A 25987-nucleotide genomic window follows, 5' to 3' on the forward strand; every position below is an offset into this window, starting at 1 on the left:
GCAGCGCCAAGCCTAGGGTGAGAGGGTGACTGAGTATTACACTGCAGACCTTGATCAACCAGGGACTGACCTGGATTCTTTGGCTGTGTTCGCCGTCCACAGCCCACCTCGGTCCTGGGCTCCTGCAGGTGCCCTCTCGCAGCCGTCGTGCGGTGGGAGCAGTTCAGCTTGCGGTGAAGGAGCAGCTTGTGGAACAAAGATCTTTGCAAACTAACGAATTCATAGTAAATTTCCACAGGAAGAACCAGTGCTGGAAAAGAAAATGTTTACTCTTGGAATAAATGCTGTTATACGACGAATTCTAGCGTTCGCTATCACTTTGGGGAGTATAACTTGCACATAACAGCTAAACGAACTAAAAACTGACAGATTTGAAATGAAGAAGTTGGTTTTTGCATTTTGTAGAGGTATGGTAAAGAGATTATTTTTACAAAGCTAGTTAAGGAAAGTACTCTTGAGGTGGGATTTATACTGTTCTGTTCATTATGAGCCCTAACTGGCTTATTTACATATATATGTGCTCATATAGGAATTTGAGGTTTACGAGGTTCTTTCTTTCTTTCTTTCTTTCTTTTTTTTCTTTTTTTTTTTTTTTTTTTTCTTTTTTGGTACCAGGGATCCAACTCATTACTCGCATTGCCAGACTGGCGCTTACACCGCTGAGCTAAATCCCCACCTTCTCACGTTATAATTCTTAAAGGCTCCAAAGGAATTTACTTATTCAACAAATACTAGCATGCTTTGGTCACTTGAGACACAGAACAAAAAGGACAAGATTGTTGTGCTTATGAAAGTATGTTGACTGGCCCGTGTAATTTTTAGACTACATAAATTCTGCTTTAGAAAATGTTGAGAAAAACTTAATTAGAAAAGAAAGCAAAGCATTACTCTCCACTCACCCTTGGGAGTTTTTTTTTTTTTTTTTTTTTTTTTTTTAGTGGTCTTCATAGAAAGTAAATTTATTCCTAAATTATTTAAAGTCATTATAGTAGGCCAATTTAAACCTATTAAATTCAATATTGGCTAAAATTTGATTTGGAGTTATCTTGACCAGATTCTACACCATTACCTTGATTACTCTAGCATTAAATTAATATGAGATGGGAAAGGAGAAGATTTGGGAACGTAATTAGATCTATTTTAGAAGATAAGCAATTTTAGCGTAGAACACTTTAGGAAGAATACTTCTGGCTTTTCCTGCGTGTAGATGGAGACACAGAAGTCTACAATAATGTAAAGAAAAGTAGTAAATAACCTGATCTAGAAGGAATAGTAGGAATTTAAAGAGAACCCATCAGTTTTACAATGATCTGGTGTGGAGGGAGAGTAGGAGGACGGTGTCAGGGATGATTGCCAGGTTTCTGGTGTAAATTCCTGGGAGGGTGGTGTTCCCAAAGATAAGGTAAGAGCAGGACTCCTGTGACAGACCACTGTTGTCCCCCTAAACCCACTTATGCCTTCATCCATAGTAACACATTTAGCTGTGTTACTCTTGCATTAAAGTGTGATCATGAGATTAACTTTCTGCCAATGAAAAAGCAGCAGTGAGTTTGGCAAATTCTGTGTCACCTAAAAGAGCACTGCTTGCTTCCACTTTCTTTTCCTTCATCCTTCCTGCGATCTCAGTCATACATATGGATCTCAGCCAGTCTTCACGCACTGGTCTAGCACGTGGAAAGCCCTGGTTTCAATTCCCAGCACAAGAAAAAAAAGAGAGAGTCTAGATATAAACCTATGGCCAATTTATTTTCTACAGGCATGCCAAGATCATTGTTTGAACAAGTATAGTCTAGTAACTGTATATGCACAGGTGAGGTGAAATATGTCTCATACTTTATTCTTTTATAAAAAGCTCTTAAAAGAAAATATCAAGCTGGGGGTTTAGCTGAGCAGCATAGTGCCTGCCTGGCAAGTGCAAGGTTGTGAGTTCAATCCCCGGTACAAAAAAAAAAAGCAAAGAAAATAACAAGATAAACCTTCATTAAGAGTTCAAGGCCAGGGCCTGGGGTTTAGCTCAGCAGGCATAAGTGCCTGCTTGGCAAATGCAAGGTCCTGAGTTCATTCCCTGGTACCAAAAAAAAAAAAAAAAAAAAGAAAGAAAAAGAGTTCAAGCCCAACTCAGGCAATTTAATGATTTAAAGAGACCCTATCTCATCATAAAGAAAAAAATGAGCAAGTGATATAGCTCAGCAAGAAAACTTTGAATTCAGTCCTTATTGCCTAAATAAATAAATAAGTAAATCTTCATGATCTTGGATTTGGCAATGGATTCCTATATGTTGCCAAAAGCACAAAAACCAAAGAAAAGACAAAAATAATGGACTTTGTCAGATTAAAACTTTTTGAGCATCACAGGACAGCATCCAGAAAATAAAATGACAATCCATACAATGGGAGAAAAGATTCACAAGTCTGATACAGGTCAAGTATGCAGTATATATAGAGTTCTTACAAAATAGCAATAGAAAGATAACCCAATTCAAACATGGGCAAGGAGCGTATTCTCCTAGCTACTTGAGAGGAAGAGGCAGGAGTCCAAGAGTAGAGGACCACCCTGGGCAACCCAATGAAGACTCTTGTCTCAAAAAAAAAAAAGGATCTGAATAGACAAGTCACAAACAAGACATATAAAGGGCCAAAGATCATGTGCAAAAGTACTCACCAACATTACTTATAAAGGAAATGCACATCAAGACCACAAGGACCCTACAGGAGGGTGAGGGAATAAGACCGTAAATTAAAGCCAAGCATAGGCAACTTAGCTACTTAGCCAGACACAATAAAAAATACAAAAAGGTTGGGTATGTAGCTTAGTGCAAAGCTTCTGGTTTTAATTCCCAATGCTACAAAAACCACCACAATGTGATTCTACCTTACATCCAGTAGCATGGTTACAAAAAGCTGATAAAAAAGTGTTGGCCAGGATATGGAGAAGTTGGTTAACATTGCTGGAGGAAATGTAAAATTATGCAGCAGCTTTAGAATACAGTTTGGCCCTTTCTCAAGTTACACATAAGTACCTTCCTTCTACTGGCATCTAGCTGTACTCTAAGGAAATTTTTAAAATATGCTCAAAATAACCACCAGATGGCACTGTAACTTTAAAATTCAAATTTCATAATATAGCCAGACAATTTATGAACAATGATATAAAAGGTAAATAAGAAAATATATACATTTAAAATTCCTTTATTACTAAATTATTCTGGATAATGTAATCATTTCTTTAAGTGGACTGTGGTCAACAAATCCGAATATTACTGAATTATACAGTTTAGAAAATTTGTTGCCTGCAATTTACACACTTACATAATTTTGTTAAGCAGACTCAACATGCACATAGTTTTCGATTCTATTTGAATCTGTGTCTTTAAAAAGCTAATCATAATCTACTACAGTACACACAGTAAATTGATTCATTGATCAATAAAATGGTAACTACCATTTGAAAAACACTGCTTTTGTGGTATCACTACTTGCCACTATGATTTTTCAACTTACTTTTTAATATATTTTAGGTTGCTTCAGCCAAATGTAATGATTAGTCAGAAGCCAACAATAGAGTGCAACCAAGAACGCACATTTTCAATGAGTTTGGGAGGTTTGAGGATCTCCTAAAAACATCCATTTCCTTTACCCACAAGGCATTTCATGCCTCAGACTCACCTGAGAAATCCCTGAAGTTTTGATGGTGTGGCAGTTATTTCTGATAATGTACCAAACCTTTCTTACAGGACTCCTGGCTATCTTTTCTTGCTTTAATATCACCAGTCATTATCTAGTTGGTAACTGTTGAATATTAACTATATATTTTAATCTGTATCTTTCTGATGATGCATAGTTCCAATAATCAAAAGAAAATGAAAGTTCTCCTTTAATACCAACCTTTGGAGATGATCATTTTACACTCACTAGGATGATTACAAATTAAAAAGATGGAATGTAACAAATACTGGAGCCAGGAGTAATGGAACACGCCTACAATTCCAGCATTCTGCTGAGGCTGAGTCAGGAGGCTCAAAACCTCAAGCCCAGACTGGGCAATTATGCCAGTTAGTAAGATCCTGTCTCAAAAACAAAAAATAAAAAATAATTTAAAAGATCAAGAACGTAGCTCAGTACATGGGCTGAGTTCAAACCCTAGTTCCTCCAACCCCGCAAGTTTACACACAAATTTACACAAGAATTTCTCAACCTTGGCACTACTGAGTGTTTATGTTGAGTAATCCTTTGTTGTAGGAGGCTCCAATGCATTAACTGTTTTTTGTTTTGTTTTTGGTTTGGTTTTTTGTTGTTGTTTTTTTGTCTTTTTCTTTTTTTATCGGTACCAGGGATCGAACTCACGACTGCCTGCTTGCAAGGCAGGCGCTTATGCCACTGAGCTAAATCCCCAGCCCCCAGTGTATTAACTGTAATGCAGTTAAGCAGGGCTCCCTGCCTGTATTCTGTACATACCAAAATTAAACCTTAGTTTTTCAGCTATTGTGGTAAAATGTACCTAATGTAAATTATATTAACTATAGTTAAGTGTAAAGCTCAGTAGTATTACATACATTCATATGCTTGTAAACCACCACCCCATCCACATCTAGGCCTTTGAGTGTTACCAGCCAAAAATGTCTCCAGACACTGCCACTTGCCCCCCAAAAGGTGGACTGCCCCAGTTGTTTACACAGTCACAGAGAATTTTAATGAGAATTTTAAATTTTTTTTTTTTGAGAATTTTAAATTTTCAATGTTGTAAAAAATAACAAAAGGCTGCAGAGTAGCTTAGTTTAATAGATAAAAGAAGAAATGATGAGCAAGATATGACCTGAAGTGGGTTGTGTATAAAAAGTTAATTGCTGCAAAGAATACTACTAGTACAATTAATCACCTGGGATATGGTTTACTACAGATTAAACTATTCAATTGATAATTCATTGATTTGACAACTGAAATGGGTTATATAAGAAAATGTCTGTTTTCCTACTGTGAAATATTAAGTGGTAGAGGGAAACAAATGTCTTCTCTCACAAGATTGAGGACAAAATGGCTGTGTGTGTGTGCACACGTGATTAGGTGTGTGTATGAATCTCAATTTACTTACTGAGGATGCTAAAACAGATGTAGGAAAAAACTGTCATCTGGGGTAAAGGTGTATGAAAATTCCTTATATTACACTTGCAACTTTTCTGTAAGGTTTTTTTTTTTTGCCACCCCTCCTCCTGCCAACTTTTCTGTAAGTTTAAAATAAATTCTAACTAAAATTTTGTCATTTGTTATTTTAAAATATATTTTTAGTTAATACATATATATGCATATATACATGTTAATACATATATATGTATATATAATACATATGTATGTAAATACATATATGTATATTTTTAGGGTACAAGATCACATTTCAATATATGTACACAATATATTTCAATATATATGTACACATATATTTCAATATATGTACACAATGTGTAATGGTCTGATAAGTATGATTGGTGTATTTATCACCTCAGACACATCATTTCTTTGTGTTGAAAACATTTTAAATGTTCTCTACTAGCTAGTTTGAAATAGTCAATTAATTTTTGTCAATCATAATTATCCTACTGTGCTATATATAAAACAATAGAGGTTAATCCTCCTATCCAACTGTACCCCTGCACCCATTAACTGTCCTGTCTCCGTTTCTCTTTTCCCAATGCCCTTCCCACACTCTGTAACCAACATTCTGTATTTCTTTGAGATTGAGATTTTAGCTTCCGCAAATTAGTTAGAACATGCAGCCTCATGAAACATGTCTTTCTGTACTAATCTTATTTTACTTAAAATTATGTCCCCCACTTCCACCCACAATATGAAAAACCCCAAGGGTCCATTCTTTTATAAGTCTGAATAATATCCTATTATGTGTATGGATCACATGTTCCTCATTCATGCATCCAGTCACCAACACCGCAGTTGATTCCAGATCTTGGTTGTTGTGAATAGTGTGTGAATGCATATGTCTCTTCAACATGCTGATTTCAGTTCCTTAGAAAGGTACCCAGTAGTGGGCCTGCCGGATCATGTTGCGCCTCTGGTGTCTGAGAAGAGTGCATATTTCACTAATTTACATCCCTGACAACAGCAGATGAGGACTACCCTTTCTCTTTAGCTCACTGGCATTGGAGGGCAGGGGCACTAGAGACTGAATCCTGGGCCATCACCCTGAGTCATATCCCCAGTCCTATTTATTTATTTAAGTTTTTATTTTTATTGATAGGGTCGTGTTAAGTTGTCCAGGCTGGGTTCAACCTTACATTTCTGCCTCAGTCTCCCAGAGTGTTGCCACCATGCCCAGCTGCATTTGTTATGGTTTGTGGTGATAATCATTCTAACAGGGTGAGGTAATGTTCCCATCCCCTGATAATGTTGAGCACTTTTCACATACTTGTCAATCATTTTCATGTCTTCTTTTGAGAAATGTTCATCCAGTTTATTTGTCCTTTGTAAAATCAGATTATTTTTGCTGTTGAATTCCCTATATAAGTTCTAGAAATTAATCCCTTGTCAGATGAATAGTTTGAAAATATTTTCTCCCAGTCTGCAGGTTGTCTTTTTACTCTGTGGGTTTCATTTGCTATACCAAAGCTTTTTAGTTTGATGTGATCCCACTGGTCAACTTCTGCTTTTGTTTCCAGGGCTTTGGTGTCCTATACAATACACTGTTGCTCTAAAATATTTCCTCTGTGTTTTCTTCAAGATACTTCATAATTTTAGGTTTTAAGTATTTGATACAATTTGAATTGATTGGGGCTGGGGATTTAGCTCAGCGGCATAAGCACCTGCCTTGCAAGCAGGCGGTCGTGAGTTCAATCCCTGGTACTGATAAAAAGATATTAAAAAAAAAAACAATTTGAATTGATTTTCATTTATGATAAGATAGAGGTCTAGTTTCTTCTACATATAGCTATCCTGTTTTCTCAGAACTATTTTGTGGAAGGACTTTCCTTTCCCAATATATGCACATGCTGCCTTTTATTGAAAATCATTTGTCAATAAATTTGTGGATTTATTCCTGGGTCTACTGTGTTCCACTGATCTCTGTATCTATTTTTCCACCACTGCTATCCTACTCTGCTATCACTTTGTAATTTTTTTTTTTTTGGTTGGGTTTTGGTTTGGTTTGGTTTTTTGGGATAGAGTCTCACTATGTAGTTACAGGTAGCCTTGAACTCACGCTGTAGTCCAGGCTGGCCCCGAATTTGTGGCAATCCTCCTATCTCAACCTCTCAGCAGTTGGCACTAAAGGCATGCACTGTAGCACATTTTGAAGTCAAGTATTATATGCCTCTAGTTTCATTCTTTCTGCTCAGCAATCCTTTGGTTATTTTGGGTGTTTTGTGGTTTCATATAAAATTCTTTCATATAAATTTTAGAGGTTTGTCTTTTTTTGTATTTCTGTGAAAAATGTTATTGGCATTTTGACAGGAATTGTATTGAATCCGTGGATTGTTTTGGGTAGTGTTAACATTTTAGTAATACTGATTCTTCCAATCCATGAACATGGGTGCCTTTTCATTGTATACATTGTGTGTTTATCTTCAATTTCCTGCATTAGTATTTTTAATTTTTGTTGTAGAAACCATTCACTTTTAGATTACTTTTATTCCTATTTCATTTACTTATTGATTTTTTGCTAGTGTTGATGAGATTGCTTTCTTGATTCCTTTCTTAGCAATTTCATTATTAGTGTATAAACAAAGCCAGTGATTTTTTTCATGTTGATTTTGTACCTTGAAACCTTACTGAATTCATTCATCGATTTAAGAGATTTTGGTGGAATCTATACAAAATGACACCATCTGTGAACAGGAATAATTTGATCTTTTCCATTCCTATTTGGATGGTCTCTCTTTCTCTCTCTCTCTCTCTCTCTCTCTCTCTCTCTCTCTCTCTCTCTCTCTGTCTTCCTCTCTCTCAATTTGTGTGTTTTTTCTTTTGTTTCTTTTTGCTATTCTTGTTCCGATTAAGACTCCCAATACTGTAGACGATAATAGATGTATGTAAGAACATGCTTCAGTGATCGTGTAAATAAAACAGCACAATTTTGCAGCAAAAGCTTAAGTTGAGAAAAGGAAACAAAAATGGGGAAGAGATTTCTGCTTGGGAAGAGCTGAAGGGGCACCACTCTGATGGTCCTTTAATGAGGTAAGAGACAAGCTTTCAAGGTGTTGCTGAGCAGGTTGGGGCCTGGTTATTCTCCCACTGACTTATGAATGTAGAATTCCTTAACTCTCCATGTTTTAGCAGATTGCTTCCTGGTGTAATTCTCACCCTTGGAGATATCCAAGCATCTCCCCTGCTCTTATAACACAGCAGGTCCTGGCAGTACAGGGGAGGGCACATTCTCTGGGTTGTTGGCAAGGGAAGACAGGGAGACAGTCATGCCTTGACCTTCAGTGAGTAACAAGTAGGGATTAAGGCGCCAATCACTCTGTCTCTTGTCCCCATGAGGATTTCTCACCACTTCACGTTGAATAAATGTTGTGAAAGTAAACATACTCGGTTTTTTTCCTGACCTAAGAGGAAACAATTTTGTTTTCTTCATTCAATATAATGTAAGTTGTGGGTCTGTCATATGTTTTAAACTACACTCCTCTTTTTTTTTTTTTTTTTTGGAACCAGGGATAGAACTCATGACCTTGCACTTGCCAGGCAGGCGCTTACATCCTGAGCTAAATCCCTAGCAAAACTACATTCCTTTTGCAACTAATTTTAGAAAATTTTTATCATGAAGAGATGTTGAATTTTATTTTTTACTGTATTGAGATGAACATATAATTTTTATCACATCCTTGCTGTGATGTATTACATTTACTGATATGTTTATCCTGCATCTATGGTATATAATCATTTTTTTGTGTACAGTTGAATTCAATTTGCTAACACTTTGGCTAAGAACTTTTGTTCATCAGATATTGGTCTACAGCTTTCTTTTTATGTTCTTGTCTGGTGTTGGTATCAGTGTAATGCTGGTTTTATAGAATAAGTTTGAAACTTTTAAATGTTTAGGATAGTTTAACAAGAACTGGCATTAGTTCTTCAAAAGTTTGTGAAAACTCAACAGTGATGCTATCTGGTCCTATATAATAAATATTGTAAAATAGGGAGAAAATATTCAAATGGGGAGGGGAACAAGGAGTAGGGAAGGGAGAGGAAAGAAGGGAAAGGTAAAAAATGAGAAAAGAAGGAAAACATGGAGACAATATTGTAAACAGGGAGGGCTGGAGGGGTTGAAGGAGCGTGAGGGAATGGGGGAAAACACAAGTTCTATCACATACAGGTACAAATCACCTATGATTAGTGTGCTCATTATTATGTCTAAAATCTACTAATAAAATGTGATTGGAGGGGAAAGAAAGATATCTGGTCCTGGGCTTTTGTAAAGGGACTTTCTAATATTGACTCAATCTTGTTATTTCTTATTGGTCTTTTCAAGTTTTTATGTCCTCACCATTTATTTCTGGTATATATGTCCAGAAGTTTTCCATTTCTTCTAGGTTTTCCAATTTGTTGTCATATAGTTGTCTCTAATGAATCTTTATATTTCTGTCGTGTCAGCTGTTTGTTTTTGTCTATTTGTATTTTTAGAGACAAGTTCTCAATATATAGTTCAGGCTGACCTTGAACTCACTATGCAGCCACAGTGCACTTAAACTTACTGCAGTCCTCCTGTCTCAGCCTCCTGCGAGCTAGGATTACAGCCTTGTACTTCCACACTCAGTTTCTGTGATGTCAGCTGTAATGTCTTCTTTTCCGCTTCTGACTTCATTCATTTGGGTTTTCTCTTTTTTTTCTTAGTCTAGCTAAAGCTTTGTCAATTTTGTTATCTTTTCAAAAAGACTCTGTTTTATTGATCTTTGTATTAATTTCAGTTTTATTTCATTTATTCTCTTTATGTTTGTTATTTCTTTTTTTCTTCTATTATTTTTTGACACAGTTCTATCATTACAGGCTGTGCCACCATGCCTGGTCTTTTTTTTTGGTACTGGGGGTTGAATTCATGAGCTCGTGCTTACTAGGCCAGTGATCATGCTGCTGAACTAAATCCCCGGCCCATGCCTGACCCTTCTACTAATTCTATTTTTGTTTTGTTTTTCTAGTTCTTTAGGAGTTTAGGTTATTTATTTGAAATCTTTCTATTTTGTTGGTGTAGGCACTTATTGCTATAAACTTCCTTTTTAATACTGCTTTCACTATATATCATAACTCTTAGCGTGTTTTGCTTTCAGTTTCCTTTTTCCTCTCACACAGATTTATTCCCCCAGGGGAATGCACCATTCCTGGAGGGACTGCAATACCAGGTCAGTGCATGCAGTACATGAAGCAACCACCATTTTCTACGTGCAAAAATCCATTTAATATATTGTTCTCAGATATTAAACTTATAAGAACAGATACTACACTTGATCTTAGCCAAAAGGCCAAAAAGTGATTTCATTTTCTTTCTTTCAAGTAATTTTTTTTAATTTCCCTTTTTATTTTTCCAACAACTTGTTCATTCAAGAGAATGTTAATTTACATGTATTTATACCATTTGTAAAGTTTCTTTTGGTGACTCAATTCTTATCCTATTGTAGTCAGGGAAGATACATGCTATGAATTTTTAAAATTTGTTGAGATTTATATTGTGGCTTTGCACATGGTCTATTTTGGAGAATGATCCTTGTGCTGATGAGAATTCATATTCTGCCACTACTGGATGACATGTTATGTAAATGTCCTTTCCATACATTTGTTCTATAATATGTATCATCTAACTCCAATCTTTCTTTATTGACTTTTAGTATGGATGATCTATCCATTGATGAAAGTAAGGTGTTAAAGTTCCCACCTAGTGTTGATTATAGTGTGTCTCATCAAGTTTGTTTTATACAACTGGATGCTGACGCATTGAGTTACAAATTTATAATTATTTCTCTGGTTTAGATCCCTAGCACTGGGGGGAAATGCCTTTAATATCTGTACATCCTTCTAGGAGATCCCATCACCCACACGTAAGGTTTGATGATCTAGCCTCTTTTCCCATATCAAACTTTTCCTCAAGTCTCAATTAATTATTTATTCTATTTAGATTTACAGTATAATTTTAGCAAGAGAGGATAAGATGGGTGTATGCAGTTTAAGTGCAGTTCCTTTGAAGATATTTCCATCTAATTTTTCCTGGTGTCCACTAAGTAACTATTACATTAAACACACCCCCATCTCTCAAAGGCTGGCATTAATTCTGCGAAACAGCACTGTATTGGGGATATGTATTCTTTTCATGCTGGGAAAGAGAAACATTTTATTCTTCTATAATCAGTGTAGCTTTGTGTCTCCTCACTTATAATGGTAGAACAATCAGTTCTTTTTATCGTCTAGCTTTCAGATTGTGCCTAACGGGCATTTTTAAAAAGATCTTTGAAATTACCTTAAGAACCAGGCTACATAATTGAGCCATCTACTTCTTAATGTCCTCTGCTTTGCTACATAAAAATCAAGCTTTGGAAATACCCCTTATCTTTACTCCGTGCCAAATTAAATTCTTGTAGGTGTCATTCTCCTACTGCCCTCTACAAAATTACATTTTTCATTAAGGCTCATGCTCCCACTGCTTGGGTAGAAGAGAGACAATATGAAGACTTATCATCCTCTCATACAAGTAATCTTCCACCCCCAGAGATAGAGCTAGCATGGGAAGGAGGTATGCTTTTCCACTAACATAAATAACCTATTCGCATACAGAAGATTTCCAGATTGTTTTTTCTAGACTGACCTTTTGCTTGTTTGCTTGTTCAAGGTTGAACATTCCCTGGTGCCCTGTGGGCTCAACAGCAGTTAAACATTTTTCAGGCCCGTACTGGGAAGAGAGAACGACTCTATTCAGTGGTCTGGCATCCCAGGAACTTCCCATTGACCTTGTAGTCTGTGGTCTGCTTTTTGCACAAGGCAATTATTTCAACAAAGGGCAAATCAGGAAATAGAAAATAGATATACTCTAACTAATTCACATGGCTTTCTGTTAAATGGTTACGTCAAAAAAAGGACATGTTTGAATTGTGACCACAGTGAATGCTTTGTTCTAGTTAAAAAACAAAATTTATATTTCCTATTGGAGATACGGTCTCACATGCCTGAAAAGAAACTACTTTGTATCACAGACAAACAATGAAAATATTATAGGCATCTATAATATTTATTGACTTCATATCTCTATAAACAAATGGAATGCCAACCCAGGAAAAATAAATCAATTCTTTTAACACAATAGGATAACTTGAGTTATATATAACATAACTCAAATTTGAAAGGAAAGGAAAAGAGAAACAAAGGCAAAGAAAGGGGGTTGTCCTGTTTTCTTTGGTAATTTATGACTGTTGCTTCCATCTCCTCTTCTTTGAAAAGATTGGAACAAATCACAAGTAATTTAACTGATTAGGGCTAGATAAGCAAGGAGGGAACCATATTAAGGGCTGGAAAAAGAACAATATCTATGGCTGCAGGAGAAAAATATAAATATTTCAATTAAATCATTAAAGGTTATATAACTTCTAAGAAAGCATGCACTCTAGGAAAATGAACAAAGGTGAATCACAACCAAAGAAGAAATTTTAGCTATAATGATGACATGGAACTGATATAAACCATGTGACAAACTATGAAGACTACCTTTCAATTTATACCAAAACTAAGGAACATAGTGTATGACAAGAATGTTTCCAAATGGTAACTCAGTGTTTTGTTTTTTCAAGTCAGTCAGACACTGTATTCCTGAAGACTCAGTAGCAACCTAAAATGTGACTAGGGCCATAGTGGGCCATGGAAAAATTAAACACTGCTTTGTATCCCATTCCTAGATGACAGGAAAGGTAGTACTGAAAAAGAGACAATGTGGCACACTTTTTTTTTTTTTTTTTTTTTTTTTTTTTTGTCTTTTTGAGACAGGGTCTCACTAATGCAGTTCAGGCTGGCCTTGGGCTCACTTTGTAGCCCAGGCTGATCTTGAACTTGCAAACGATTCTCCTGCCTCAGTCTCTCAAGTGCTGAGATTACAGGGATGTGCCACCATGCCTGGTTTGTGGCACACATTTTTATATTCCAGGATTCTGTTTCCTGACCTGCGACTAGAATCAAAGGGAAGCTGAAGGGTTAATGATGATCTGCAAAGTATGATAGATATACAATCATTGATCAAAATATACTGAACAGTGTAAGTACTGACTATAAGGTAAAAGCTGTAAGGCACAAGGATAGTGCTAAAAGAAAGAAGAAAAAGATTAGAATGGATATTCCCTGGTGGGCCGGAGTGGGATATTCCACAACATGTAAATAAATGGAAGAGAAAATGACAAACACTTCAGCAGAAGAATTACAAATAATTTCTATGAATACTACCCCCCCCCAAGGATGCAGAGTATATTTTCCATTTCTTCCATGTGAGCTGCATGTAAAGACTTCTTTCTGAAGATACAGCGTGGAAAGGGAAAACACTGAAATGATTTTACAATGATGAATCCTAACAAACACTACTATCTCAATCAGGTATTGAAGGTTCATATTGTTACAGAAAAACCAGTATCAAACCAAATGGAAGACTCTTTGTACTACAGGATTAGAATATAACAGTTTATTATACTAGCAGGCTACTGGAAACTAGCCCAGATCAAACAAGCAAAGAGCCAGTTTTGAGTCCAGTTTAAATATTGTTACAAGCAGGAAATACAAGACATTACAGATTGATTATATGAATTGAATTAAGTCATATATTGTTAGGAAAACTAACTCTAAATATATTTGTTTAAAAGAAATTGAATGTCATAACATAAGAACATCCTGGGGATGAGGAAAGGGGGTTCAAACAGAGCAAGCAGAGTTAAAAAGTATCCTTGACTGGGTTACTTAGCTCCAATCAAAGTCCATGAAGCCATTTAGAAGCAGTATATTTTCTTAGTGAAGGAACATAAACTGAGAAGAGTCAAATTGGCCCATCACATTATCAGAAGAAAGACACCTGGACCCAGACAGTCAAAGGCTGATCAAATCAGCAGGGTGTTTATGTGACAGGCAGCAGGAGCATAGACAGAGGCTACTATGTGAATTTGACTTATTATTGACAAATCCATATGTTTATTATTTTATAACTGTCTTTATTAATCATATAATTATGCCCTTACAACATCAGCTATAAAGAGTAATGTCAACAATGTGTAGTTGTTTGTCATTGTTTGTTTGTTCTTTAAAACAGGGTTTTGCTATGTAGCTCAGACTGGCCTTGAACTTGCTATTTAGCCCAGGCTGACCTCAAACTCACAGCGATCCTCCTGCCTCCGCCTACCAAGTGCTGGTATTACAGGCATGCACCACCATGCTTGGCTAATAATAATGTAGTTTTTTTGTTTTTTGTTTTGGTACCAGGGATCAAACTCATGACCACACACTTGTAAGGTAGGTGCTTATATTTTTTATCTAAATCCCCAGGCCCCATAATATGTAGTTTTGATATCTTTATGGACCCAAAAAACCCAGACACATTTCAGCTGAAGAACATTCTACAAAATACATAATATTGTTCAAAACCATCAAAGTCAAAGAAATTATTACAGCCAAGAAGATCCTAAAAGGGCATGATGATTTAATGCACTGGGATATCTTGAATGGGATCTGGGGAGTAGAAAAACACTATTAGGCAAAAATGAAAGAAATCTTAATAAAGTGTTGTTATGACATATCTAGATATGCTCCCCTCCCCAGTCTCATGTGGTCCTAAGTGGGGCTTTGAGGAGGTGACTAGACTACAGGTGTGTGATACTGAGTTAACCCACTGACTGGGTTTGTAGCTGGGCGTGATGTTGGTATGTGAAACCTGGTGAGAAAAGGCAAGTGTGCACTGGAAGGGTATATATATATATATATATATCCCTTCTATTCTCTTGATTCCCACATGCTGCCTCCTGCCTGCCATGCCATGGACTGTTTCTCTCCTGCCATGACCCTCGGCTATGCTGCCTTGGAACCAGTCAGTTACAGATTCAAACCTCTCAAACCTGTGAGTTAAAAGAAACATTTTCTCCTTTAACTTTTGGATATTGATATTTTGTCCCAGGAATGAAGGTAACTAGGATGAATTTAGGTATCAGAGAAGTGGCGTCGTTTCTAGGATGCTACCTGGACATGTGGGTCAAAAGCCTTTGGAATTGGCTTGCAGGAAGAATTTGGAAAGGTTTGGAGATATCATTCGCTAAGAAGCAGCCTTGGAATGCTGTAAACCAGGCTTGGTGAGAGATTCTCATTGGCTCTCAGAAGAGCAGAATGCTGATAGAAATGCAGCCTGTAAGACTCAGATTTTAGTTAAGAACAAGGATTACATAGGCAATTGGACTCCAGGCCATGTGTGCTATGTTTTGGTAGAAAATTTCTCTTTATTTTCTTCATGTACAGAAACACTGCAGATTAAAGGCAGTAGAATAATTATTATGATGGAAGAAATTTTAAGGCAGACTAATGCTGAGGCAGTGGCATGGCTCCTGTTGAGGGCTTTTAGCCAACTGTACCTTAAGAATTAAGGGCAAACAGTCCAGGGCAGGGCATTTAGCTCACTGGCTTAAGTGCTTGTCTAGTAAGTATGAGGTCTTGAGTTTGATGTTCGATAAAAAAAAAAAAAAAATCAGTCTAGCAGAATGATTCAAAAAGTTTTGAATTTGGCCAGAAAGTAAGCTCAGATAAAGTCCTGGCCTGCAAAGGTAGAGCAGAGGAGAACTAGGCTGCTGAAAAGAGTAGCATTAAAAAGCCAAGTACTTTGGAACACAATAATGGAATAGATGGCATCACAAGAAAGCAGGGCTCTGTCTTTTAGATTTTTAAGGTTGTAAGGGTGAAACGAAGAGTGGCAGGGCACCATGTTCCAGAAAGACAAAGCCCTAGAGAATTTGTTGCTCTGGATTGTGTTCATAGTAATCAACCGTCCAGGTATTGGACTCTTCTGCCATGCACCTCTGTATGCTGCCCAGGAGAGGAAGAGTCCTGGTTACCACTCCAGCAGCTGCAGACCATGTGGTGCTGGTTTTAGGTGTATACAGAATGTAAGAAATTCAGAATCAGGAAAGCTTTCACCTAGATTTTAGAAGGTGGCCTGGGAACCCAGGCAGTGTCCCCCTGAGAGGCAATATATAAAACTGTGAGTGTAAAGCAGAAATTCCAATGGAGACCCCAGAAAGTCAGAGAAGTTAGAGACATAGATTGTCTGAAGAAAACCACATGGAGTGAGCAAAATCTACCCAAGCAAGAAGCCATGAGGGCTATAGCCACTGGCAGTACCATGGGGGCAGGACCACCCAAGCCGTTTGAAGTTCACATCTTGCCACAGATTGCCCTGAATGCTGGGCATGGATGTATGAGATTTAATGTTTAAGTTTTGGCCTTGCTTTGGTCCCAATTCTTTCTATACCCCTATGTCTACCTTTTGGAATGACATTTTTCTTGTGCCACTGTGTGCTGGAAGTGTTAATTTTCTTTTAATTTTTGCAGGACTTCTTTGCTAAGAATTTGCCTGAAACCTCAAAGGAGAATTTGGACTTGGACTTCTCAGCAATGCTGAAATTCTTAGTATTTCTCTAAGGCAACTTTTAGGAACTAAATGCATTTTATATAAAGTAATGTACATAAGTCTGTCAGGGGCCAGGGACAGAATGTTATATCTTATGTCTAGATATTCCCCCATATCTTCATGTACTCATAGGTAGGGCTTTTGGAATGTGACTGTAGTAGAAAAAAAAGGAGAAAAAACAGAGGTACAAGCTCAACAGCACAGGTTTCAGGACTAACCTGAGAAGACCATTCTGGCACTAGAGAACAGACCATCCACTGTTATACAGGAAATAAGGGCAATAGGAGGGGTTAGTTCAGTGAAAGAGGGTTGTAGCTACCTGCCAAGATCAAGGCTTGAGAGAGCACAAGCTATAATGGTTGCCCAAGGACAAGATTTGGGAAAGCACATGGAGCAGTGGTTGCTATCAGTAGCAGGGTTGATAATGTTATGAGCCCTCAGGTGGTAGTTTAGAGGAGTTTCTGCTCAGGATGGTATCAGTGGGATTCTTTCAGACTTGATTATGGATCTGTGGTCCTGGATCATGGGTATGTGATACTGGAGTAGCCCAATAATCAGCTTAGCAAAGTTTTGGGTGTGGAGGATAGGTTTACTAAAGAAGACCCACCCTGGATTTGGGTGACACCAAACAATATGCTTGTGGCCTGGATAGAATAAAAAGAGGAAGAAGAAGAAAGTCTAGCTGCCTCCTGCCTACCAATGCCATGAACTGTTTCTCCTCTACCACGCCCCTCTGCCTTGCTGCCCTGCCTTAGAACCAGACAACTATGGACTGAAATTTCTACAAACTATGAGTACCTCTGAGCTTCATCTCTAGGGCAGTGTTGATTCTTTAAATGTACCAAATGTATTTTCCTAATGTAAGGTGGTAATAATGACAAAAAAGTGGGTAAAGGGCACATAAGAACCCTATAATATTTAAATGTTTTCTGTAAATTTATAATTGCTCTAAAATGTTTATTTAAAACTGTAAAATTCTTTTAAATACTACATACATTTAAAAACAAACATGAAGATGTGCTATGTACAGATTCCACCTCGCCACAATTAATGTAATCATTGTGGATTCCAAGCAGTTATTAATAAAAAATAACACAAGCAAGCTGACACAGGTAATTCCAGGATTCTGGGGGCCTGTAGCTCAATAAGAAGGCCCTGGATTTGATTCCAACTGCTGCAATAACAACTATAACAAAAAACAAATTAAAAAAAAACACTTAAGGAAGTACTAGGGATGTAGCCCAAAGGTAATGGGTGTGCTTAGACCTGGGTTTGATCTGTAGCACTGCCAAACACTTGAGGAAAACAGTTTCTCAATCCTCTAACACAACACAGGACACATCTGTGACCTGCTGTGTAGAGAACCCTTTTCTCCCCACCAAACAATTCTTCAGCAGACACTGATTGGGAACTGCATGTCTTGTAATTCAATTAAATTCTGACCCTGTCTACCTAGTTTAGAATTTTGCTTCTGAGCACTGACTATACACTGGAAGATCCCACAAAACCCTCCTTTGGTTCAGTAATTTTCTGGAATTTTTTGCAGAACTCAACATACTTTTACTTCTCAGGGTTTGTTATATAAATGTATAGGATACACCTTAGAACAACCAGATGGAAGAGATGCCTAGGGCAAGGTATGAGCGTGGTGCCTTCCTTGGGCACAACTCCCAAGAACCACCATGTGTTCAGCAATCTGGAAGTTTGTCAAACCTGGTTGTTCAAGAGTTTTGTTTCTTTGGTTTCTGGGGATTGAACCTGGGGTCTTAGCTACAGCACCTGCCGTAAGAGGTTTTATAGTTTAATCTCTACCCTCCCATGTGCCCTATTTCAGATCATTTTCTTTCTTAATAGGTTTATAGTACATAATGTTCACACTCCTTGTGTGGAATGGAGTTCCAACTCTCCTTTCCTGGTGGTTCATAGGTGGGCTGAAAGTTCAAACTCTCTAATCCTCTAATGGCTTGGGTTGATGACTGACCCCAGAGACATCTACTTTAAGAATTCATCCTCAAGGTAGAGGATAGGGGTCCCCATTTTAAGAATAAGAGATTGCCACTAGGATGAATGATAATCTTAAAGTACTGTAGTATTTTCTTAGGTTGTTCTTTGGCTCACAACCATGAATTCATACCTAGATTCTAAAAGAGGCCTTTCTCTGAATAAAAATAAAAAGCTCCATTTTTTTTGTTTTGTTTTATTTTTTGTGGTACTGGGGGTTGAACTCAGTCCTTTACATTCCCAGTTCTTGGTTTATTTGTATTTATAGAAACAGAGTGTTGCAAAATTGCCTGGATTGTGCCTGAGCTTGTGATCCTCCTGCTTTAGTGTCCCAGAGTGCTAGAATTATGGACATCACTCACTCTGCCCAGTTTAGGAAAAAACCTCTGCACATTTTTATTTTTTTCTATTTTATTAGTACTTGTTTGCAATACATGAAGTTTACATTCACCTTAGAGGCCAGGTATGTATACATAATACAACATGATTCTTTTTAAAAACCCTTTCCCAACGATTTCCCTTTCTTTCCTCAATCCCTTTGCCCCATAAATCTTTGGGAGACAGTCAGGCACAGTGGCAAATGCTTGTAATCCTCAGCTGTTTGGGAGGCTAGAGAAGTAGGACCATGAGTTTGAGACCAGCTTGGAAAACAGAGATCTTGTCTCAAAAAACAACTCTGCAAGACATTGGGACTTGGGTGATTTACTATGACAAAAAGAGAAGGAAAAGGAATTATTTTCAGAAAAAGTTCTCCAGAAAGTCCAATGCAACTTTGGCATGGGCTAGAAACCTGAATTATAGGTCAATGAGAGCAAACAGCACTTTGTGTATGGACTCATGAGTCTTGGGCATGTGAGGAGCTTCAATGTGGAGATGCTTACAAGAGGGCCATGATGGGATGAGAAAAGTTGGTATGAGTCATGGAAGCTGAGAGGTCAGTGAGCCTACAAGAGACACTTTTATGCCACCTTCTCAAGTAGCTGGGAAGGACTTGGAAGAAAGGCTCATAATTCACCCGAATAGGCAGCCTGTTAGACTTGGTGTGTGTCAGCTATCATAACCCTGTCTCACTACCCACGTGATGTAGCCTGGAAAATATGAATTAAAATCCTACATTTTTTTAGGCCTCTGAATATTGTTATTGCTCATGTATTGAATAGATAACAAACAGTAAGGAAATGCTCAGACAAGATTTGTTTTTTATCAATTTTGAAAAAATTGTAGATTCATGTGAAGTTTTAAAAAATAGCACAAAGAGGTCCTGTGTACCCTCTGGTCACTTTCCTCCAACAACACTTTCCTAGTAATAACTACAATATACTATCAAAACCAGGACAATAACATGGGTGGTCACAAGTCTGAGGAGTTCCTCCAAAGAGGAGATAAGGCCCTCAACTCATCTGCCAAGTAGGTTTCTAATTTTTTAAAATCTTGAGACAGGCTCTCCCCAAATCACTAAATTAACCGCCCCCTCCAATTTGCCATCCTCCTGACTCAGCCTCCCCAAGGGCTGGGATTATAGGAGTACACTACCACACCTGGCTCAAATAGGCACTTGACTTTTATCACAGAAAAACAATTTTAAGATGTATCAGTGAGAGGCATACTTATATTATACTAGGAAGAGTTAAAGAAGTACACATTCAGAGACAATGGAATGTGAGCCCTCAAGAAAGAGCTGCATTATGAGCTGAGATTGAGGGTTTATATGTGTTCTTGGAGGTATCCCTTAAGATATGTGATACAGATATTTTGCCTGAAAACATTCTTTGAACATTTTGAATCTGTTTCTTCATTCTAAAGTCGAATTTCTGCTGTTTACTTTATCAGGTAGGTTAATTTATGGGTTTTGAGTGTGATGAGGCTGGAAGAAAAAAGCTTTGAGAGCACAAACATGCCTAAAGTAGATATGAAGTACAGATATGGATAACATTGGGTAACTCTGTGTCCTGCAGTTGCAGTTTTCTTAAAAGTACAATTTTAAAATTAGGACTTTCCTCATTTTCTTTCCATCCATTTATTTCTTCTACCCTCAGTGCAACCCATGAATCTTCAGATCTTGCCATTTTACATGCACTTTGTCTAAAGATTCATGCAATTTTATCATGTACAGATTTGCATAATCAGCCTCATAGTTGTTAGATTCAGAATGGTTTTATTACAAACATCTCCCTTGACGTGCTAGTCCTTTATAAATGCAGCCATTCACGTCCCCTACACTCCTTCCCACCCTGTTCTTAATCTCTTGCAACCACTCACCTTTTCCCCTTCTTTATAATTTTGTCAAATTGAGGACGTTATGGAATTATACAGCATGTAACCTTTTTATATTGCCCCCCCCCCCCGACTTTAGAGGTTTCTATCTTAGGGAACCCATGTTAGTGACTATGATTTTGTATCTGTTGTGGGATAAAATGGTATTAAAATGTTGACATTCTCAGATTCTCCTAGTGGCTGGAGTTATTTTTGATTATGTCTTGGCATGTTGTTATTACTTTGTGTTAAGAAGCCTCACCTGTAAACGTGAATAGGGTAAATGTTGATTAAATATTAACCACTACATACTGGAATAGTTTAAGGCACATGTGCAAAGGTTACATTTTGTTCAAACAGTACTAAATGTGGTGTATCTTTTATCAGATAAAGGTATTTCAGGAAAATTTCTTAGGCAAATCAGGAAAAAAAAACACAAGAAAGATAAAAAATATTAAGTTTATAAACAATTACTTAGAACTTTCTTTTCAAAGTATAAAGCCTCTTTAACATAAAGTAGCCAGTATACCAAACACAAAGTTTACATGCCAAGATCACATGGATAATACCTGACTATCCCAGAAATTCATAAACTTCTGCTGAAGTGACATTAAGCCAACCCTCATCCATATTATTATGCAGGTTATTGGAATAACTAGGCAATTCTAAATTTCAGCCTTGAAGAAACACTGTTTCAATCACAAACTCAAGAGTCAATCCATAAATTCTTTGAATTTAGGGCCTAGAGAACGTATTGTTTTTTTGTTGTAAACTTTTATCTAGGGCTGTACTATAAAGTAGGCCCTGAATGTTTTGTACATTTGTAGTTTTGTTAATTTTATTTATTCAGGTACATTGTCTTTACACTGCAGACATTCGAGGATGACTGTCAGTATGGAAAATGAGTTTCAAACATATTTCATTGTTTTAAAAAAATGATATTTGTTATATTAATTAAGGAATAGGGCTGAGACATAACTTTTTCTTTTTTCTTTCCTTAGTAGGGATTAAACCCAAGGTCTTTGCACTCAGCTATACCCCCAGCCTTCTTCTAATTTTGAATTTTGAGGCAAAGGCTCACTAAATTGCCTAGAATGAGCTTGAACTTGTGACTCTCCTATCTCAGTCTCTCAGAGTGCTGGGACTACAAGTGTGCTTTTTTTTTTTAAAATAAGTAAATTGATATGGTCTATTTTGAATCATTTTGGGAACACAGTGTTTATAAAATCTGAGGAGCCTGTTATACCCTTTGTTCTACAGCTCTACTTCTAGTAATCTATTCCTCATACATAATCAGGTGGTGCACATAGGTGTTCAAATATACATGCTTTCTGCAACACTGTTACACTGAATAGGAATAATGCAAATTTCCACAATTTCGGAAAAGGTGGCATATAAATTGTGAAATATTATGCAGTATTTAAAAGAATAGACTGAAAGAACCATACTGAAAAAATAAAGAAGACAGGTCTAAAAAGGCTGCACACCAAATTGTTAGTGGTTATCATGGTTTGGGAAGAAAAATAAAAACTTTGGAGGGGAACTTTAAAAATGTTTTATTTTAGGGTCTTGGTAAGTTATTAAACTGCCCAGGCTCAAACATTCGATGTGATCTTTCTTCCTCTGCCTTCCAGAGTGAAAAACTTAACATTAATGTTGTTTACATTTTCAACATGAGCATTTATATACTAATTGCACATCTAAAAACAAGAAATTTCATCAACAGAATTATCTCACCTGCAGCAACGAAAAGACTGCATCAGCTACTTATCTTGTTATTTTAAAATTCCATTTGGCAATGAAGGGAGGCAGTGTTTACAAATGTAACTGAAATTTGAACTTAACACCCAAGACATTTTGGAAGGAGGGAGTGAGCTTAGATACATAGTACTACAAAAAGCCCTCACTGAATTAGATACCCTAGCTACTGTATTTGAAAATTGTCTTTGGTTAAAAAAAAAGACACAAACTGACTGAGGAATCCATTCAACCATGAAGACCAGAACCTGATTTTGTTATGTATCTCTACAGTGCCTGGCATACAGTAAATAATAAAGAGTAACAGGAGCCTTTAAGTTAAACGTTTTTAGTAGCACCTACTTAATGAATTAATTTATTGTCTTTTTGAGACAGTTTCATTTTGCAGTTCAAGCTGGCCTCCCACTCACAGGGATCCTCTTACCTCAGCCTCCCAAGTACTGGGACTATAGGCATTAACCACTAGATGTGGCTTGCACCCACTTATTTAAAAGCAGGAAACCAGCAAGGGCAGATAGTTGTAGTTGCAACTTGTTTTTCCAATTGTGGGGTTAAAATTTTTGCGAGCAGGTTACAATTTTCGTTGAGGATAGGCTCTCATGTTGGCGATCTGCGAACTGTAAAACATTTCAACTTCAGCCAACTAGTCTGACTAGAAAAGCGGGGGAAAAAAACCCTGCGTGCTGTCACGTTACACTCTATATATAGATAAATATTTTATATAGAAAATCATAGCTACTTTACATATATAGTAAATATATATATTTTTGCTTACACCAAAGGATTTTGTTGCAAACGTTTCCTGGCTGTGACACAGGATAAATCACTCTACTCGTGTACGTTTATCTGAGAACCGATAATAATCCTTTCCTAGAAGTCGTGTCTCTCTGTACCAGCCAACCCCCGCCCCCGGAAGGATGAGTAAATTATAAACTGCTGGCATACAATGGCCATTACCATATTTATGCAATGAAAGTTTCATGTGAATTCAATCTCAGATCGTTGAGCAGAAAAGCCTTGAGACTCAAACTGAATAAAAACGACAATGTCTCCAGTTCAGGGCAGTCTCTGCCAGCTCTTTCTCTTTCCAACCACACGTATCAGCCTAGTGCGGGGCCCAGCGGTCGAACTCCACTGGAGGGTCCGGTTCGGCGCACGCGAGGGGTCGCCCCCACCACGGCCTTGAATCTGAGTCGCTCGACTGCGGGGCCCAAAGCTCCGGAGACCACTGCCAGCGCCCGACTCCTGCATGCCGCCGACAACGCCGTCCACCCAGGGACCCGGGGCTTCGGCGGGACACTCCTACCTACTCCCCGGAGTCGAGTCCCAAAGCTCTTCCCGCCAGCAGGGGGAAGTGTTGAAGTCTGGCCGCCCCTGGACGCGAAGCCGGAAGGCCCGCGGGGCCGCGAGAGGGCGGGCACCCGAGCGCGAAACACAAGGCGCGCGCTCCCGCGAACGCCGGCGCGAGGGTGGGGGCGCGCACGCGCGCAGAGAGGTGGGCTAGAAGGCGGGGCGCGGCGCAGCCGGCGGGAAGAGGGCGCCTTGGAGCCGAGCCGAGGGTGGGCAGGAGCGCAGGGGCGGGACCCGAGGGAGGGCGTCGACGCTGAGGGGGTGGAGCCAGGCGAGGCGGGGACGCGCTCGCGGGCTGGGAAGGCGGGGGCGCGGTGGTGGCGGGAGCGTGCTCGGTCCCCGCCCCTGTTTCCCACTCTTCCTTCCACCTCCGACCGGCCGGGGCTCCGGAGAGGCGCCGCTCGCCGGTGCCCGAAGCCACCCAGCTGCCGCCGCCTGCTTCCTGCGCTGGCGGCGAGCCCGTCAGTTGTGCTCTTCGATCTGGGCCATGGATGGGTAAGTGCAAGGCGGCCGCAGTGGGCTGCGCCGGCCCCGCTTCCTCTCTGCTCGCGGCCGGACTCGCCGAGGCCGGGGAGCCGTTGGCTTTCGGAGCAGCCCCGGTCGAGCCCGACGGCGGGGCTTCCGGGCGCTTGGTGGGGATCCCCGCATCACGGAGGCGCCGTCGGCTGGAGCCGCTTCTTCCTGCACGCTGCACCCCCGTCATGTCCGCCCCTTCACACCCTCACGGCACACACCGGGAAGCGGAGGGAAGCTCTGTCCGGCCGTTGGCGCAGGGGTCCGCCCTGCGCGCCCGACTCCAGTAGCCGGGCGGTCTCTCGACACTTCCTCTCAGAAAATGGTGCGCGGCGCTGGGGGAGGCGGGGGCGGCGCGCGTGCTCCGGCTTGGGAGGTGCTGTTTACCGGCGGGGTGGGGCGGGCGGCGCGGCGCTCCCCGCGGCCGGGCGAGTGAGTGGCCGCCGCCGAGTGGGGACGCTCATTGCGCGCGGCGCTGCAGGTCTGGGCGGAGACCGGGTCCCGAACTGCGTCCCCGCGCGTCCTCGGGGGACCGTCGAGGTCTCTGGACTGGGGCTAAGAGATGTCTTAGTCCTGCGCACCAGGCTTCTGCACTTGGAGACCGTGAACCTTTCCTTCCTCCGCCTACTCCCACCCCCGAGAAACTTCGTGAATTCTCTGCCGGGCTTATAAAATGTAGTGTAAGTGTAATTTCCCGGGAGGTTTCAGGTACTCAGAAATTAAACGGGGGTCTGTGTCCAAAATAAAAAGATTTAAAATCCTCGCTAGAGCATAAACATTTTTCTGGGCTATGTGAAGGTGAGACTTGATATGTTTTAATGATGAATGCGTTTATGGGGTGGTACTTAATGTATTTTTATGATTAAAGCAGTTATTGAAGAGGCTTGGTGAATTAAGAGGTCTTGTGTTCATGAAGGTCTTTAAAAGTCTACAGTTCTATTAGATATTACAGATCCACTTCTTTATTCCCACTATGCTTTGAGTTTTTATTTGGCCTGCTAGTAGTTTCCATGACAAGATTCTGTAAATCTCCTTTGTGGAATATATAGAAGTTGGTTTAAAAGTAAAAGCCAGTTAATGTGTTGCCACATAGTGGATGATTGTTACAGGGTGTGTGGACACACTGTCTTCCAACAGTTTTTGCCTTCACTGCATTTATTTTCGTTTCACAATATTAAGTATAAGTGAATTAACACATTTGACTGCAGATTGCAGAGGTACAGACATCAAAGAACAGTTTTAGGTTTTGTTTATGGTTGTGGTTCTTAAAGTACTTTGTAAAAAGCTGTTTTTTGTTGACTTGAAGCTCCTCTGGGAGCATTGTTGAAGACTTAATTCACATTACCTTATTCAGTTATAGTTGGTATGTGTGCACGGTTTTGCTATTTTAATGATTTATGTTATGCCATTATTTAAGTTCAGGAAGTCTGTGAAGTTAGTACAGTATTTCAGTGTATTTAGTGACTTGTGTTTAGGAAGTTGGATTTTAGGTATGGAAGC

At 39.0% G+C, this 25987-nt stretch overlaps 2 protein-coding genes and 1 pseudogene across 8 annotated transcripts in view; 1 reads left to right on the forward strand and 2 right to left on the reverse strand.

Annotated features, from left to right (window-relative positions):
* Nucleotides 1-119: 119 nt before the first annotated feature.
* Nucleotides 120-24901, reverse strand: LOC134478691 (skin secretory protein xP2-like). Its single transcript, XM_063260802.1, has 2 exons — nucleotides 23931-24901; nucleotides 120-250 (listed from the first exon to the last, which is right to left on the reverse strand). Exon 1 carries the CDS (start codon nucleotides 24675-24677, stop codon nucleotides 23931-23933), a length of 747 nt encoding a protein of 248 aa, XP_063116872.1. The 5' UTR covers nucleotides 24678-24901; the 3' UTR covers nucleotides 120-250.
* On the reverse strand, nucleotides 10295-10463 carry LOC111755200 (U2 spliceosomal RNA; annotated as a pseudogene).
* Nucleotides 24322-25987, forward strand: part of Ptbp3 (polypyrimidine tract binding protein 3) — a 97910-nt gene continuing 96244 nt past the window's right edge. For 2 of the 7 annotated variants that reach the window (XM_063260745.1, XM_063260748.1), the window contains exon 1: nucleotides 24322-24469. Coding sequence is in view for 2 of the 7 variants with exons in the window: in XM_063260750.1 (XP_063116820.1) it covers nucleotides 24462-24469 (8 nt within the window). In the remaining 5 variants the exon portion in view is untranslated. Of the gene's footprint in view, nucleotides 24470-24991; nucleotides 25168-25987 lie in introns of those variants that run through there. The other 5 variants (XM_063260750.1, XM_063260753.1, XM_063260772.1 and 2 more) reach the window with 4 other exon arrangements.

This window comes from Cavia porcellus, unplaced genomic scaffold, assembly GCF_034190915.1.
Source record: "Cavia porcellus strain 051 isolate PalLab524CR breed Dunkin Hartley unplaced genomic scaffold, mCavPor4.1 scaffold_1, whole genome shotgun sequence".
NCBI lineage: Eukaryota > Metazoa > Chordata > Mammalia > Rodentia > Caviidae > Cavia > Cavia porcellus.